Here is an 18535-nt window from a genome sequence, read left to right on the forward strand (position 1 = left end):
AAGTAAATATTCTTGTATTTATTGCTACTGCACTATTTATTCTAGTTCCTACCGCTTTTCTACTTATCATTTACGAAAAAACAGTCAGTCAAAACGATTAATTATTAACTAATTTGAATGAAACTTGACTTCTGAGTTCTTAGCCAAAATTGACGAAATAAAATGAAAAAGATTCTAATTTCATGTCTTAAATGAAATGAGTGGACTAGAATCGGCAGTATTCTAATAGATAGATCGTATGGTAGAAAGAAAGATTCATCTATTTCTTTCTACCATATTATTTATTAGTTAGATTGTAAACGTAGGACCCCTTTAATTCTTGTTTTAAAGTAATTTTCTATTTGTTTTAAATTGTTTAACTTTCCTTTAAAGACTAATTCGCTTAATTGAGTTTGGTCGGGACCCACCGTTGTGGACCTCGAGGGGCACCTAACACCTTCCCCTCGAGGTAATTTCGAGCCCTTACCCAATCTCTGGTGATGTAAACTAGTACATGAATTATTTGCTCTAGGTGCCCTAACACACCTTAATGCGTTAGGTGCCGACTCTTCAAATCTCATACCCAATCCCAAAAGGAGTTGTCCGAAAATGTCGAAACCCGGATTCTGCGAGGAAAAAGGGAGCGCGACAACATATACATATATATATATATATATATATATATATATATATATATATATATCGTACCCGGTCGTAATAGGCTCGGTAAAAACGTACCCGACCATCGTAAGGCTTGGTAGAATCGTTCTCGGCAACGTGGAGCTCGGTGAAACCCAACTGATCAGTGGTTACACAATAGGTGCCATACCCGGCCGACTATAGCGCGGCTTGGTAGGGTAAAATATATATATATATATATATATATATATATATATATATATATATATATATATATATATATATATATAATGCATGCTGGACTCAATGGAATCATATTCTGAACTTTTTGGAGTGATGTAAGTGCGGTATCCTTTGTACACGTTATTAGTACTATCTCTTCATCATGAATCTTATAAGAATCAGGAAGTACAAACAACATTGATAACATAATAATAAGAGATGAAACATCAACATCAATTGTTCCATAAGAAGGGAAACAATGTAAGTACTGCTAGCTTCTAAGATTGGAGTATCTTTGGAAGCTCGTTCATTACATTATGTACAATCGGAATCGTGCAAAAGAAGGAAAGGGATAGCCTCACATACCTTGTATATACTACCCAACCTCAAGCTATGCAAATGTCACGACTCCTTAGTCTACAATAATAGAAATGACACTGTTGTTATCGTTTAAGCGTCGTAAATATTATGTATCGATTGCAACATATTTTACGATGAAACGGACAATACCTTCCCTATTTATATGACTTCCCACAAGTTAAAACAATCACCAAACAGCCCAAACAACATCAATAAAAATCATATTGAGCCTCCCAAAATAGTCCGCCAACCAACAACATTACTAACAAGCCTTTCGATATATATCTCACAAGTTCTAGCTTCAATGACTTAGCCGTAACTTGGGTAATCTTAAATACATGTAGGGTAAGACCATTAAACAGAAAGAACAACTCCAATTTGACCTTAATTGACCACGAAATATTCCTCCAATGCTGCCACAAGAACAACGAAGAGAAACTAGTAATCAATTAGGGTTTTCGGCACTAGAATCACTTTAGAAGACTTGAAATCACCTAGGGTTGATATTGAAAACTTGAGGGAGTATTTTACAGAATATAAACCACTTAAAATAACCTCCCACACGAGCTAGAACAACACAAAAATCAGCAACAACAAGAAGAACAAGAAACTTACTAGTGCCACGGGATTCCCGACACTTTACTTGTATTGTTTGCCCTTTGTTTGGGTCTTAGATTATGAGAGAACCTTGAGAGAGTGTTTTTAGGGTTCTAAGGTCTGAATATACTGAAAAAGAATGACTTAAAAGGCGGTTGAGGCGTCTTATACATATCCATATGTCTCAACCGCCTATGTGGGCCCCATAGAGAGCTGCTTGACGCAGTCTAGCAAAAACGCAAATATCTCTCTACTCCGAGATCGCATCGACGAATGGCTTAATGCGTTAGAAACTAGACTCATAGATATTTGGTGGGTAGATCACCTCGTAATTCCAAGTAAATTGGGATAAAACTTAGTAACATTTGACGTAAAGTTTAAGTAAAATTGTGAACGTAAGTTGCGACAACTTTTGTCGACTATTGTTTCATAACTCGTTTGACTTCAAGACTTATGATACGGATATTATATGATTCAAATACCTTCAAACACGACCTATTGGGAATATTAAGCACCTCTAGTTTTACCCGAAAATACGGGTTACAACATCCTTGATTTGTTCCGAAAATACGGGTTACAACATCCTTGATTTGTTTAACTTCTAATACTTGTTAACCACTCTAATACAACCTTGTATCGTTTAAGACCAATATGATTAACTTCTTATCATCTCAAAGATAATCTCTTCTCGAATTTACGTCGACTAACTTATGGCGTAATCTAACGTACGCGGATATGGGTTGTTTCACTTTTTACGAATTGAAACATTACCTATTGGAAAAAATCTTTTTTTCCCGGGTTTTAAAATTTTGTATATTATTATTAATTTAGATTGGCCAAAAATTAATTAAATGGCATGAAGTCGAAAGTTCTGTAAAGAAGACCACATCATGACTATTCCCCCCTCCCTTTTTTTTTGACTCGGCCTTAGGCTAAAACTGTGCGGAAATAACATTAGGTATTCATTTTTAAGCATGTTATTTATAAATATTCACAATTTACAATATATTTAAAGACTAGCCAATTTCGCTCAAACTTCAGGACTCGGCGTTCTAGAGTTTAAATCTCAAAGTTCAAACTTCAGGACATCATGTCCTAAAGTTTAAAAATTGAATTCAGAAGTTCAAATCTTATGTCCTTAATTTTAATTTAGTAGTTCAAAAATTCAGGACACTAAGTCCTTAATTTCTAAATTAAGGGTACTTTAGTTCTGAAGTTTGGATGAATGACTAATCTTTAAATATATTATAGATTATGAATATATTTTAAATAATGGGCTTAAAAGTGACTATTGCTGTAATTCGCTCTAAATCTGTTCATGGTCCAAACCCACATCTCAATTAACGGGTTAGGCAGAACCGACCTGACCCGACACGGGAAGTAGCTACCCACCGTCTCTCATGACCCTTCTCTGTCTCTCTAGAACATGTAGGCACTTCGGCGCTTCATTCACTTTCTTTCTGCGAGAAGTTTCTGGCTCTCTCTCTCTCATTTGCTCAGCACTTTCTATATTAATACCTTCTCTTTTTCTCCGCTTACTCTGTTCCCCTCTGTCTCTGCTTAAACAGTGAGCTCTTCTAGCTTGTGCGGTAATAGTATTATTATACTCTGCATTTTCTTGAGCTTTCTTCGACTTTAGTAAGTACCCTTTACTTTAAAACTTATCACAAGTGAAGAAAGAATTGTTCTTTCATAATGAATATCTAGTTCTCTTTGTTTGGTTGCTTAATTCGTTACTGTTGGTACGTCTATTGCAAGTTTCAAGTTTTACTTATTTGGGGTTGATAATTCCTATCATATTTATTCCATTTCAATACTCTTAAGTTTAAAGCTTACTGGTATACAAGAAAGCATGTTGCTTTGTGAATGAATATGTGTATCTTCTTTGTTTGATTTCATCATTAATTTAATGTTGGTTTGTCTAATGCAAGCTTCAGTTTTTACTCATTTGGGGTTGTCATACTGTCTTTATTATTCCATTTGTTTGTTATATCCATTAGTTTCAAACTTATCACAAGAAAGAATGATTCTTTCTGTATGAATATGGGTTTTTTTTTTTGTTTGATTATTTCGTTCATCAGTGTTTGTTTGTCCAATGCAAAAATTCAGCTTTGACTCATGTGGGTTTGGTAAAAGTATTTTCGTTATTCCATATCCTTAATCACAAATGAAGTGGTGTTGCTTTTGTTTGGTACTAATTTATTCAGGAATGTTTCTTGAGTTTCTGTTTGTTGATTCAATTTCATTTCCCCCTTTTCTTTTTCCAGAATTTGGAATGAGAACAGTAACATATATTGTAATTGAATACACAAGTGCAGAGAAAAAATCATGTTACATATTTCTTAATTTTTTTTGGTGAGTGTGTGTGTGAGGGACAAGAGAGATGGGCCTTGAACATGATAGATATTACCGATGATTCTTGTACGAAGTATCAAATGGATTACTTTTCAATTTTTTTAATCAGCGGATGTGCATGTATTTTCATTGCAGGTGTTCTTTAGTCTGTGTAGTGTGTTCATGGCTGAACAAGCATACACTGTTGCATCCGACAGTGAAACAACCGGGGAGGAAAAGACTTCACCTGCTTTCCCTGAGATAGCAATTGGAATTGACATTGGTACATCTCAATGCAGTGTAGCAGTTTGGAATGGATCTCAGGTGGAACTGCTCAGAAACACGAGAAACCGGAAATTGATGAGATCATATGTTACCTTCAAAGATGAGGTCCCAGCTGGTGGCGTTAGCGATGAACTGGCTCACGAATATGATATGTTGTCTGGAGCTGCAATCTTCAACATGAAACGTCTCATTGGCAGAGTTGATACAGATCCTGTGGTTCACGCCAGCAAGAACCTCCCCTTTTTGGTTCAAACATTAGATATCGGTGTTAGGCCATTTATTGCTGCCCTAGTGAACAAGATGTGGAGGTCCACTACTCCTGAAGAAGTTCTTGCTATATTTCTAGTTGAACTAAGAGCCATGGCTGAAGTTAAACTGAGACGTCCTGTAAGGAATGTGGTTTTAACAATTCCAGTTTCGTTTAGCCGATTCCAGTTGACCCGAATTGAACGAGCCTGCGCCATGGCAGGGCTACATGTTCTAAGATTGATGCCTGAACCAACTGCAGTTGCTCTATTATATGCTCAGCAGCAACAACAGTCTGCACATGAAAATATGGGTAGCGGGAGTGAGAAGATAGCCCTTATATTCAATATGGGCGCAGGGTATTGTGACGTAGCTATAACAGCTACAGCAGGAGGTGTGTCACAGATCAAGGCCTTGGCGGGCAGCACAGTTGGAGGTGAGGATCTACTTCAAAATCTGATGCATCACCTCTTACCAAGCATGGATCATATATTCTCGAGCCACGGGATCGAAGAAATAAAGAGAATGGGGTTGCTTCGAGTTGCCACCCAGGATGCCATCCATCAACTCTCATCCGAAATGAGTGTCCCGATCGATGTTGACTTGGGAAATGGAACAAAAATATCTAAGTTTCTTGAGAGGGCAGAGTTTGAAGAGGTGAACAAAGAGGTGTTCCAGAAATGTGAGACCTTGATAAAACGCTGCTTGTGTGACGCTAAACTAGAAGCGGAAGATGTACATGATGTCATAATTGTCGGTGGCTGTTCCTACATTCCAAAGGTTCGTAATATTGTGATGAGTATATGCAAAAGAGAAGAGCTTTATTCAGGAATGAACCCGCTGGAGGCAGCTGTACGTGGTGCAGCTCTGGAAGGAGCAGTAGCTTCGGGAATTAGCGATCCATTTGGGAGTTTGGACCTTTTAACCATTCAAGCAACTCCTTTAAGCATTGGCATTCAAGCTGATGGAAGCAACTTTGTACCAATTATTCATCAGAACACCACAACCCCGGTAAGGAAAGAACAGAATTTCACTACCGTCCATGACAATCAAGCCGAAGCATTGATCTTTGTTTATGAAGGTGACGAGAAAACTGTGGAAGATAACCATCTCTTAGGGTATTTTAAGATCACTGGAATACCTCCAGTACCAAAAGGTGTACCGGAGATTAACGTGTGCATGGACATTGATGCTTCTAATGTGCTGAGAGTCTTTGCTGGTGTTATCATTCCGGGGGCGAAATGTCCTCCTCCTTTCATGGAAGTTAGGATGCCTACAGTTGATGATGGACATGCCTGGTCTGCTCAAACTCTGCATAAAACATATGGCTCTACTTTAGATTTGGTCACAGTGAAGAAGAAAGGGCAGCATTGAGATTGCTGACTAGATGATATAGATAGGTAGTTGAAATGCTGTTCTTAGTAGTGAAGAAGGAATTAAGTGTGGTAACTGTTTGTCGTAAATATGTGTCTTGGAGAATAATCTTGGTTGTGCCTTGAGAATAATAATAATAATAGTAACTGTTATCCATGTTGCTTCATTGTGCATGTGCCTTAAAAATCTGGCATGCATGTACTGCTTTGGTTTGTTTGGAATTGGTAGTCATGTCTGCGTTTGAATTTAATTTATATTCTCCTTCGTTACAATTTTCTTTATAATCAGTGTCAGGTAATGAAACCCACGATATAAACAATTTGTACTCGGTGTAGTGTCAATCAAAATAATCTAATCGTGTAAAATTTTACATTTTCACTACGAGTAGATCCTGATGAACTTCTGTTAAGCAGGCCTTTTGTCTATCAAATTTGTGTTGTCTCAGTTTGTCCAATTGACTTAGGAATATGGACAGAGAACTTCTTCTCTGTGAGTGAAGCGCGTTTGTCTTCTGCGCATCCAAACCAGATATCATTTCTTGCACAGAAAGATGTAAGCAGACCAACTGAACTCAAAATGTTGAAGTTTTTCATGTTCTTAATCTCACAAGTTACAGCAAGAAGTTCAAAATGAGTGACAGACAACCTTATTTTTTATAACAGTCGTCAAATTCCAAACCATATCACAAACTTTTCAAGTTCGAGGCTCCACAGAACTTGGTTTTCCCAGATTGTGGAGTCATTTCACATTTTACTGCGCAAAGTTTGATCCTTTCGCAATAATTATAAGATATTAATTGCAGATCCAATCCGCTTCTACAGAAAAGCTCAATCATGCTTTGTTTTCTTTTCCATTTTTCTTAATAAGATATCACAAATCCACACATTTTTCTTAAAAAGAAGAGGAAAACACACATACACACACTCACCAAGAGATAGTATAGTAAAAGCTGAAAAGATCTAGGTCAGTTACCTGAATTCCAGAGCAACCAAGTCAGCAATTAAAAATTCTTTGTTTAGGTAACTCATTAATTTTGGTTTATACAAAGTTATGATATCGGAAAGAACCTCTTTGCCCTTACAGAGGTAGGGGTTTGTTGTTGTTGTACAAAGCTATGATGTTAGACACTAGCATGATGACGAGCTAAAATAACTGGTTAATCTATAATGATGCAGATTTGTTTGCGTATACTTAAAGGAAAGTTGTACTTTATGGACATAATTATTAGTCATAATATTAGATGACAAACAGTAATCAAAGGAAATTGACTCTTTGGAGGAACAAGATTAAAGGTCATAGCATGAAGAGATGAAAAGAAAAAAAAGTATATTCATTAGAAATTAACTCAATCAAGTTCACAAACAAGATCTTAAAAATATACTATCTTTGTTGGGAATACTAGAAGAACACTCCAATTACTCGTTCTTCCAAACATACAAAACCAAAGATAAACCCAAACCAGATGATTTGGAATTGCTCAAACTCTCTGTGTAAGGCCAAGGCATGACAGAGAGATCAGACAAAGTTTGTGTTGTCCACAACTTCTCAGCCGATAAACATGTTTGAAACATGAACACTGCATTCCCAAAATTGCTACTGAACAACCAGTTATGAACATCCCAAAACACTTCAACAGGGAGTCCATCAATTAAAACAGTATAGTTACCGCGAAATTTCCAGCGCAAATGCTTCACTTGCATTACTGTTTTAGAGTCAATACGGACCAAAAGACATGGATCTTCAATGCCATTAGAGTCGCATTCAATTGTAATATCATGAATTGGACCTGTATAACAAAATTGAGCCTTTGTACCAAACACCCTCTTCCCAAATATGTGTTCTCTTTTAGAAATGAACATTGCATTTGAAAAACTAGGAGTTGCATTAGTCTTTTTAAATGCTTCTTTCCTCAGATCTCCAATTACCAAAACCATTTGCCCTTTACAAACTATAGCTATATAATACCCTTCAATAGGCTCTGGCCCAGATCCAAACTTGGCTAGTGAAAAGTCCCAGTGTAGGTCAATTTTACAAGAATTTACTTCTAAAGACCTTGACCCTTTTCTTTTGGAGAAGAGAGAAGGCTTTACATCAACTTTACAAAGACATTGATGAGACATATCATCAATTTCAACACTAAGGCATTGACCCATCAAACTCTTGGTCCAAACAATAGTGATCAGACAAGATTTACCAAGTAGTTTACACTGATAAACACAGGTGACTAAATTCTGTGGGGTTTTAGTCGCACCCCCAACAGCTGAACAAGAAGCATCAGCAACTTGAACCCCATTTTCACCAAAACAAGATGGAAAGTCCCTCATTTCTTTTCCAGCACAATCAAGACAAGAGATAAAACCAAGATTGTTCTTCTTCTTCTTTTTTCACACCCTTAATTATACAACATCACAAAAAATCACCCTTCAAGATTCTATTGTTAAAACAACTGAAATATGAAGGAAAAAGGGTAAGTGAAGCATACCAGAATGAACCAAAACGGAAGTACCTTAAAAGCTCTGAACTTTGTGTTTTATTGTTCAGAGCATTGAAGCAAGGAGGTTTCTAATGGAGTTATTTAAAAGTGGGGTATATGATTTTAAGGAGTTGAAAGGGAAATGGGTGCAGTGTTGTTTATAAAGTACAAGGGAATCCACTGTTTAAGGAAATGACAAGTTATGCTTTAGATTATGTCCAAATTTTGCGGTGGTAAAAAGTGAAAAAGATTAGGATTTGTGGGGGGCAAAAAATGAAACATGCATTGACCTTTATATATCGTTTGTGTTTCTTGAAAAAAGAAAATAAACGCTAAAAAATATGGATATAAAGAGTCAGAGAGATTTATATATAGTATAACAAAAATAGTACTATCAAAATACCGGCTTTAGTTATAGTATGTTAAATTAAATTTTTTCTTGTAAGTTATAGTAGTATGTTAAACTAACATTTCCAACCATGTTTTTATATAATTTGTTATTTTTAATAGAAGATTAAGATAAGCTCGAAGATGGTCAATATAAAATAAAGTAATGTTCAAAAATAAAAAGCCTAGTAGTGTCTAGAGACAATTGTTAAAGAAGGAATGAGTAAGCATGGGATATAATATATAAAAAATGATATTGTCAGGAGTATTTTTTTTTTTTAAAAAAAAAACAATCTCTCCATTTTGGTGATATCACATGCTTTTGACACTTTTTGACAGATAATTTGTTTTAATCTGATCATAAGGGGAGTATGTGATTTCAGCAGTCCATTAGGGTGTTCTCATAAATTGGTCAAGAAAAAATTTGAAGGAGAGAGAGAGAAAGAGAGAGAGAGAAGGGGGTGGACTGACAGTGATATTTGTCATTTTACTGCGTAACCTGTACAGTATACAGGCAAATTTGGCCAAAATCATACGCAGCCCCTTAAACTTGTCCGGTTTTTCCTCTTAGACACCTTATTTAAGATTTGTTCCGATTGAATACTTAAACTACTCAAAATTTGAACCAATTAAACACTTTTTAAATAACCAGCAAAAAACTAAAGAGAGTGTAATACACTTGCCAATGATATGGCTAATTGACGAATTATCTAATGACATTTGGCATTTGGGTCCAAAATAATAATTAATAAAATGAATTATGAGCAAAAAAACAAAAGCTATTTTTAAGAAGAAAAAAATAAGAAAAATAATAACCCCACCCCACGAACCCACCCAGACCATCTCTTCTCTATTCTTTTGCTAAGTCCATAAGATGGCATCTCCAACCACGATGTTTTTTTTTTCTTTTGGTTTATAGATCTAATTCATTATAATTTTAGATCGGATGTTTTAAATTTTTTTATCTAAATAGTTTCTTAAAGAAGAGAGGAAGGGGGGTAGAAAATAGAGTGGCGACAGTAATGAGTCTCCATTTTTTCCGGCGAGCAAGATGGTAGTGATTGTCAGAATTAACGAAAAAGGAGAAGACAGTGGCGGTGGTTTTCAGATCTGAAAAAGATGAAAAAAATGGTGATTGGAGTGGTGGTTGCATCGGTGGTGATGAAGGCAGAGAGTGGTGGCACTGGTTCCAGAAAGGAGGAAGAAGCGGCGTGGTGGTAGCAGTAAGGCAGATCTGAAAATAAAACGACGGTAGTGGTAGAGAAGGTAAGGTGGCTGAAGAAAGAAGAGAGGTGGATTGTGCTGGTGCCGGCGATGGCGCCAATGGTGGTAGATGGTGGAGAAGTTATGGAATAGAAGACTGAAGAAGAAAGAGAATAAAAAAAAAGAGAAAAAAGTTAAAAATAATACATCTCACGCTCTTTGGGCAGGTGTATTACAAACACTATGCCATATCAGCAAAAAGTGTTTAATGGATATCAATTTTAAATAGTATAAATGTTTAATCGGAATAAGTCTTAGCTAAAGTATCTAAGAGGAAAAATCGGACAAATTTAGGGGGCTGTTTATGATTTTAGCCGGCAAATTTCTTTTTCAACATTTCAAACATGAATCTTAAAAAAGCATATTAGGTACAGATAAAAAGAAAAGAAAACAGAAAGACTATCACGTGCTAAGGAAACTGTACATATTGGAATATGGAATATGACCATTTTTGAGGATATGGAGGATTCAATTTTAGTTTACTTCCAAAATCTTCATTTTGTTTTAGAGGTTAAGAAATTACTATTCAAATCGCCATGTGTACTACTTAAATCTCTCATCAGTTGGACCTCTATTACTTTTTGCTAAATACATCTAAAATAGATCTCGTATTTATTAGTAAATTGTATTTGTAAACTAATTCTGGAAAAGATAGAATAATATATAAACATAAAATGTAAACCAAAAAAATGTTAATCTGAGCCCACTGAATTCACAGTGTTTCTTTAAGGAATTTAATCCCCTCCTAGTACCAAGGTTATGGATTATTTTCTCCCAGGATAGAATGAATTACACACTGGTGTAGTGAGCGACTGATCACGCCCAACTATGCCCTCTAAAAAGGACTCTGCGGACGTTGCAAATATAACCCGAGTATTACGCCCAGGGTCGAATCCACAGAGAGTTAACCTATCAATCACTGTCTTTAGACCCACTAAACTCTTCAGAACCAGTTTCCCAGATGTTTGAATCACCGTTGAAGGTTGCTTTACTAACTACCATTGCAAGTAACTTGAACAGCTGAAAATTAAAATGCTAAGGTTGTAAACAATGATGAGAAGAAGCTAAGGCAATGATTTCCCCTATTGAAAAAGTCCCTTCTGTTTATGCTCACACAAATTTACCAACACATCTCTATCAATCATGAACGCTCATCTTACCGTAAATCTCTCCCGAGTAATCACAGTAATATACTAATTGCACTCTCCCGAGATACACTAGCTTATTTTATTTAGCACAATTCACTTTAGATTACACCCAAGGCTTCGTTATCCCTAATCCCGCCTTTAAACCCGCAATTATAGATTCCTCTTATACTTTGGGAGTGGTGTTGTTCAACAATAACCTAAATATGCACTCTTTTCCAAGTTATGCACACTAAATAGGCACAGCTAATTGAGGATCCTGTCAATTAACTACAACAAGCACAAAGTTGAACAAATAGAGATTGAAGCTAGCAATTTGTATTCACATAAACAAGATGTTCATCCCCCAATAGGTTCCATCAAAGCCTTAGACAAAGAGTTTAGCTACTCATGGCTATGGGAAAACAAGCTAAGATAGAATTCATCATAACTAGCAATAAAAATCAAAGAAAAGAAGAAAGATGTTTTGGGTGATCTCTCACAATTGTTCTCCTTGCCAAGATACTCTAAAATTCAATACATGCCTCTCTTGGGCGAAGTCTTGTATTTAAAATAGGGTTTAGGTCTAAAAATCCCGTGTTTTACACTTTAGTCCCTGAAGTTTTCTGCTTCCGCCGCGGTTCTGCCGCGGTCGCGGTCAAACCGCGGCTAAATGCCCTCTCTGAATCTTGTTTTATCCGCAGCTATCTTCCACCGCGGTTCTACCGCGGTCGCGGTGGAACCGCGGGCAAACCAGTTTTCTGAATCTTCAGGCCTGTTTTGCGTGGTTTACTTGGGGAATTTCACAGTTGGCCTCTTTTTCTTCATTATTGACTCCAAAAATACTCCCTAGCCTTCCCTGATCATATATCACCTGCAAATCATGAAAAACACTACTAAGAGCATTTTGTTATCACTTTTATCATCAAAACTGTACAAAAAGGTGATTATTTAAAGCGTGATTATAGTTAAATTCACCTATTATCAACACCCCACACTTAAACCTTTGCTCGTCCTCGAGCAAGTTAAACCACACTTTTAGGCCTACCTGTTTGATACATTACCCCAATTTATGCCACACTCGCCATTACGAAGGACCAACCTAAGCAATGCAACAATCATACCTCAGATGCAGACTCTCATGCCATGACACACTCGTGCTCACTCTAATTACTCTAACAGAAGTGAAGATTTACTTTTTCTTCCTGAGTCACATGCCCTCACATCACAAGTCTAAGAGAAGTTCCCCACACATAAAATTCAGACAATAAGGAACCAAGGATAGAAAGAATTCACTCACTCTCAGCAAAGAGCATTCATATGCTACACAGACACACCATAAGCTTGCCCCTAGTGTACTACTCTACTAATCGAGCTGTTCAGTCAAAGATCAAGAGGTCTTCATTTGGTTGTAATGTAGGCTAAGGGACGGGTAGGATATATTTNCTTCCAGTGCCAACACTCATTCCGCCAATCCTCACCATTCACCTCATCCAAATTTGTCAAGCATGCAGCAAGAGGATCCTCGACCGTCAACGCCTCATCATCAGACTCTACAATTACATCCACTGCATCAATAGGAGAACAATTTGCGAACTCACTTGGTCGCCTCATAGATTTCTGCACATTGAATATAATTTCTTCATCATTGAGCCTCATCTTGAGCTCCCCAGTCTCGCAATCAATCAAAGCTCTCCCCGTGGCCAAGAATGGTCGTCCTAAGATTATAGGAATTTCTTCATCCACTTTGCAATCCAAGATTACAAAATCTGCAGGGAACACGAATTTCCCTACCTGAATAAGCACATCATCAAGGATCCCAAATGGACGCTTCACAGTCCTGTCGGCCAGCTGCAACAACATAGAGGTAGGTCTAGCTCTCCCAATGCCTAGCTTCTTATAAATAACCAGGGGCATAAGATTAATGCTGGCCCCTAAATCACAGAGTGCCTTAGCAAAGGCAAAGTTCCCAATAGTGCATGGAATTGTAAAGCTACCTGGATCAGATAGCTTTTCAGCAACAGGTCTAGATACCACTGCACTACAGGTCTGAGTAAGTGTCACTGTGGACAAGTCTTGAAAGTCAAACTTCCGAGATATCAAGTCTTTCATCATTTTAGCGTATCCCGGCATCTCCTTTAAAGCTTCAATCAATGGAATGTTTACCTGGATTTGTTTGAGCATCTCCAAGAACTTTTTATACTGCTCCTCCTTTTGATGCTTGGCCAACCTTTGTGGAAATGGTGCAGGAGGTCTTTTCTTCCCAATCACTTGAGATTTCTCTTTCTCAGCTACTGTTTCAACTACTGGCCCAGCTACTGTCTCAGTCTCTTGCTGCATATTCTTTTCTTCAGGTGCGGGCTGGACTGTTACCTCTGTCAATCCCGTAGACTCATCCAGCTCAATGGGCACTGGAATGAGTGTCTCAGCCTGTATGTTTTCTCGAGCTCTCTCTTGCTCAACATCTAGATCCCTGCCATTCCGGAGACTCACCGCCATCAGCTGCTTTGGGCCCTGATCTTTTGGATTGATTTGGGTATCTGCAGGTAATGTCCCTTGAGGACGATTGTTAAGTGACATTGAAATCTGGCCCACTTGTACCTCAATATTTTTGATAGCTGCATCATGTGCATCCACCCTTTCATTTATCTTAGCGTTGGACCCAATAACCTGCTGCATCATTGCTTCAAGTCTTGCAAACCCGTCTTCCTGTCTTCCACCCTGCTGTTGCTGAGGTGGGTGGTACCCTTGCTGCTGATTGTTGTACCCCTGTGGTCTAGGATACGGTGCCATGTTGTTGGGGGGTCTCATGCCTCCCATGTTTCCGGCGTTATACTGTGGCTGAGGTGGCCTGTACTGCTGCTGAGTCTGCTGACCCCAGTTCTGATTACCTTGCCTCTGACCCCCATAGTTAGCCACATAGTTCATATCTTCAGGGTGCTGATGATGATGATCATGCTCTGTATTCCAAGGATTACCAATTGGCTGGCTAATGCAAGATGTGCACAAGCCCCCATTGGTAGTATCTACTATATGAACCTGCTGCTTCTGCCCTGATTCCTCCACCTTTTTGGTGAGGATGCTCATTTGTGTCAAGAGAGTCGCCATATTTTCAGCCATTGTATTAGAAGGATCGAGAGGCACTGAGTGCACCACTGGAGTGATAGGTGCATTCCTAGTTGTCCAACCCGAATTCTGCGCCATCTTGTCGAGCAAATTCTGACCTTCTCTCCAAGTCTTGCTCAAGAATGCCCCACCAGCAGAGGCATCTACGATATTCTTCATGCTGTCTGACAGTCCCATGTAATACTGTTGTCCCAACATCTGTTCTGGAACACCATGGTGGGGACACATAACCAACATTCCTTTAAACCTACCCCATGTCTCGTGTAGTGTCTCCATTGGTTTCTGTTTGAAACTCACAATCTCATCAATTTGAGCAGTTTTGTTGGGCGGATGGAACTTGTCGTGAAATTGCTTGACCAACTCATCCCAAGTTTCTATAGAGTTTATGGGGAGCGAGTTTAGCCAAACCTTAGCAGCTCCTGTCACCGAGAATGGAAACAATAATAGCCTGATTGCTTCCGGAGTCACGTTGGGTTGCCTTTGAGTTTTGCATATAGACAGGAAGTTCTTCAAGTGCTGCTGAGGATCTTCTGTTTGTGTCCCAGAAAAGAGTCCCTTGTTCTGCAACAAGTGTAGCATGTTATTTGTGATCTGGAACGATTCAGCTTGTATTGCGGGCACAACAATGGCAGTGGCCAGATTGTCAGCTGTGGGTTGTGCGCAGTCATATAGTGCACCCTCAGGCACAGGAGGTGCCAATTGCTCATTCCTGACGTTTCCATTGGGATCGTTTACGTCTCCCATGTCAATTTCGAATTTGTGTGTTTGTTGGGATTGTTGAAGTCTTTTGTTGGCACGATTCAATGCCCGGAATGTTCTCTCGGGGTCTGAGAGTCCTTCAAGTAGTTCTCCAGTCCTCGTAGAATTTCTAGGCCTACACCTGTGCACCCAGATCAACAACCGTCAAAATTTCTATGAAAAATTGGGTAGAGAGAAAACTGACCACACTAAGAATTTTTTTGTATTTCTATCAATGGTAATTGATAATTCCGTTAACTCCCCGGCAACGGCGCCAAAATTTGATCACACCCAACTATGCCCTCTAAAAAGGACTCTGCGGACGTTGCAAATATAACCCGAGTATTACGCCCAGGGTCGAATCCACATAGAGTTAACCTATCAATCACTATCTTTAGACCCACTAAACTCTTCAGAACCAGTTTCCCAGATGTTTGAATCACAGTTGAAGGTTTCTTTACTAACTACGATTGCAAGTAACTTGAACAGCTGAAAATTAAAATGCTAAGGTTGTAAACAATGATGAGAAGAAGCTAAGGCAATGATTTCCCCTATTGAAAGAGTCCCTTCTATTTATGCTCACACAAATTTACCAACACATCTCTATCAATCATGAACGCTCATCTTACCGTAAATCTCTCCCGAGTAATCACAGTAATATACTAATTGCACTCTCCCGAGATACACTAGCTTATTTTATTTAGCACAATTCACTTTAGATTACACCCAAGGCTTTGTTATTCCTAATCCCGCCTTTAAACCCGCAATTATAGATTCCTCTTATACTTTGGGAGTGGTGTTGTTCAACAATAGCCTAAATATGCACTCTTTTCCAAGTTATGCACACTAAATAGGCACAGCTAATTGAGGATCCTGTCAATTAACTACAACAAGCACAAAGTTGAACAAATAGAGATTGAAGCTAGCAATTTGTATTCACATAAACAAGATGTTCATCCCCCAATAGGTTCCATCAAAGCCTTAGACAAAGAGTTTAGCTACTCATGGCTATGGGAAAACAAACTAAGATAGAATCCATCATAACTAGCAATAAAAATCAAAGAAAAGAAGAAAGATGTTTTGGGTGATCTCTCACAATTTTTCTCCTTGCCAAGATACTCTAAAATTCAATACATGCCTCTCTTGGGCGAAGTCTTGTATTTAAAATAGGGTTTAGGTCTAAAAATCCCGTGTTTTACACTTTAGTCCCTCAAATTTTATGCTTCCGCCGCGGTCGCAGTCGCGGTCAAACCGCGGCTAAATGCCCTCTCTGAATCTTGTTTTATCCGCAGCTATCTTCCACCGCGGTTCTACCGCGGTTGCGGTGGAACCGCGGTCAAACCAGTTTTCTGAATCTTCAGGCCTGTTTTGCGTGGTTTACTTGGGGAATTTCACAGTTGGCCTCTTTTTCTTCATTATTGACTCCAAAAATACTCCCTAGCCTTCCCTGATCATATATCACCTGCAAATCATGAAAAGCACTACTAAGAGCATTTTGTTATCACTTTTATCATCAAAACTATACAAGAAGGTGATTATTTAAAGCGTGATTATAGTTAAATTCACCTATTATCATAAAGCATATTGGCAGGCTGTGAAATGGATTTTACAAGGTATTTCAAACACATGTTTGGAGTTTGGGAGAAATACTAACTCTTTGGTTGGTTTTGTAGACTCAGACTATGCAAGTGATCTTGACAAAAGACTATCACTAACATGTTATGTATTTGCATTAGTGGTTGCGCTATCAGCTGGAAAGACACTTACAACATGTAGTAGCTTTATCTACTGCTGAAGCAGAATATATGACGGTGATTGAGGCTATCAAAGAAGGTTATGGTTGAAGGGTCTCTTTGCTGAACTCAGTTTACACCAAGGTGGTATTACAATTTTTATGATAGTCAAAGTGTCATTCACTTGACTAAAGACCAAATATATCATGAGAGGACGAAGCATATTGACATCAAGTATCATTTTATCCGAAAAACCATTGATGATGGAAAAGTCTCTATTTAGAAGACCAACACTAGAGACAATCCTGCTGACATGTTCACAAAGCCTCTTTCAATTGGCAAGGTCAAGCTCTGATTGAACTTGATTGCTATTTATGAAGAATGATTTAGTCCATATGAGCTTTTGCGGAGAGGGTGGAGAAAATTTACTATATCAGCCAAAATTAAGCCAAGGTAGAGATTTATAATATGGCCAATATTTTGGCTAGTGGAGTCCATCTCACATAAGCATAAACATATTTGCAAGTAGACTTTGATGACTATTCTTTGGGGTCAAAGTATTGCATTGTGTGGTGGATATCTTTTACAAAAGTTGTATCTTTTCTTTTACAGCTTGGAGGCCAAGGCTTATTTGCCTATAAAAGGGAAGACCATTCGTTCATTTTCAATGCACCAACAAGATTTGAGTCTTCATTTCTTGTTTCTTCCTCTCCTCCTTTATTGAGAGTTGTTGGTAAGAGAGTTGAGTATTGGGAAACACTTGTGTCATCCCTTTTCTTTGGAGTGATCTTCTGAGGTTATTCTTTCGGGGTAATTGGGATTAATTAGAATATTTAATCTAATTTTGTACTCTTATTGGTATAGTGAATTTGCTTCTCTCCGCTTGTGGACGTAGGTCACTTTGACCGAACCATGTTAAATTTGTATCTTCTTTATATGCTTCAATTGTCGTTGTTATCAACTTGCATTGTCTTTGTTATTGTCATTATAATATTGTTTGGCTAAATTTCGCACTACGCGGGTTCCCGATCCTAACATAATGCAAGCGAATTATATTTTTCAGCTTCAAGTCTACAACTTGTACTGTATATGTACATTTATTACCTAGATCCTATTCCAAGATTCTGTTGTGCCAAACTGAATTGTGGAAAACGTCATATTTAGAAGGCGTGATTTTCGAGAGAAAATTTGCACCGGCTTAACTCTCCGATGTATCTGCCTATATTTCTTATCCGGAATGAACAGAAGTACATCTGTTTTTCAAATTTGGAATTTCCTTCTCCTGGACAAATACAGAAAAGGATTCCCAGTTTAGATTCTCAAAGAGCCGGGGCATATAGTTACCAGATAAGATCACTGGAAATACATATCCAAAGTAAATGGCTTCTACCGCTCTGGGAGTGTTGACTTGATAATTACCTCTTGCACATATGCAGTATTTGCTGCTCTTCATGTACTGTAAATAGCTTGTCTTTGTTATTTCAGTGGAAATCCTCATGTCAGGATCTTTGTTTTCCCGGTGCTTCAATAGTATATATAGGGCGGAGATAATTATGCATATTTCTAGCAAAGTGATGGATATAATTTATTCATATATTTTTATATGTAAATATAAAATATTTTTAAATAAAACATGAATAAATATACCATGTCCT

At 38.0% G+C, this 18535-nt stretch overlaps 2 protein-coding genes across 3 annotated transcripts; one reads left to right on the forward strand and one right to left on the reverse strand.

Moving 5' to 3' along the window:
- Positions 3218 to 6202, forward strand: LOC109232157 (heat shock 70 kDa protein 8). 2 transcript variants are annotated; one of them, XM_019397836.1, is made up of 2 exons: positions 3218 to 3386; positions 4288 to 6202. In XM_019397836.1, the coding sequence occupies exon 2, from the start codon at positions 4315 to 4317 to the stop codon at positions 6034 to 6036; it is 1722 nt and encodes a 573-aa protein (XP_019253381.1). In that variant the 5' UTR covers positions 3218 to 3386; positions 4288 to 4314; the 3' UTR covers positions 6037 to 6202. The 2 variants fall into 2 exon arrangements, with proteins under 2 accessions (XP_019253381.1, XP_019253380.1); XM_019397835.1 differs by having other exon boundaries at positions 3219 to 3435.
- On the reverse strand, positions 7338 to 8762 carry LOC109232158. The gene has a single exon (XM_019397837.1). The coding sequence runs from the start codon at positions 8358 to 8360 to the stop codon at positions 7452 to 7454; it is 909 nt and encodes a 302-aa protein (XP_019253382.1). The 5' UTR covers positions 8361 to 8762; the 3' UTR covers positions 7338 to 7451.

The sequence above is a fragment of the Nicotiana attenuata genome, chromosome 9, assembly GCF_001879085.1.
Source record: "Nicotiana attenuata strain UT chromosome 9, NIATTr2, whole genome shotgun sequence".
In the NCBI taxonomy this organism is placed as follows: Eukaryota; Viridiplantae; Streptophyta; class Magnoliopsida; order Solanales; family Solanaceae; genus Nicotiana; species Nicotiana attenuata.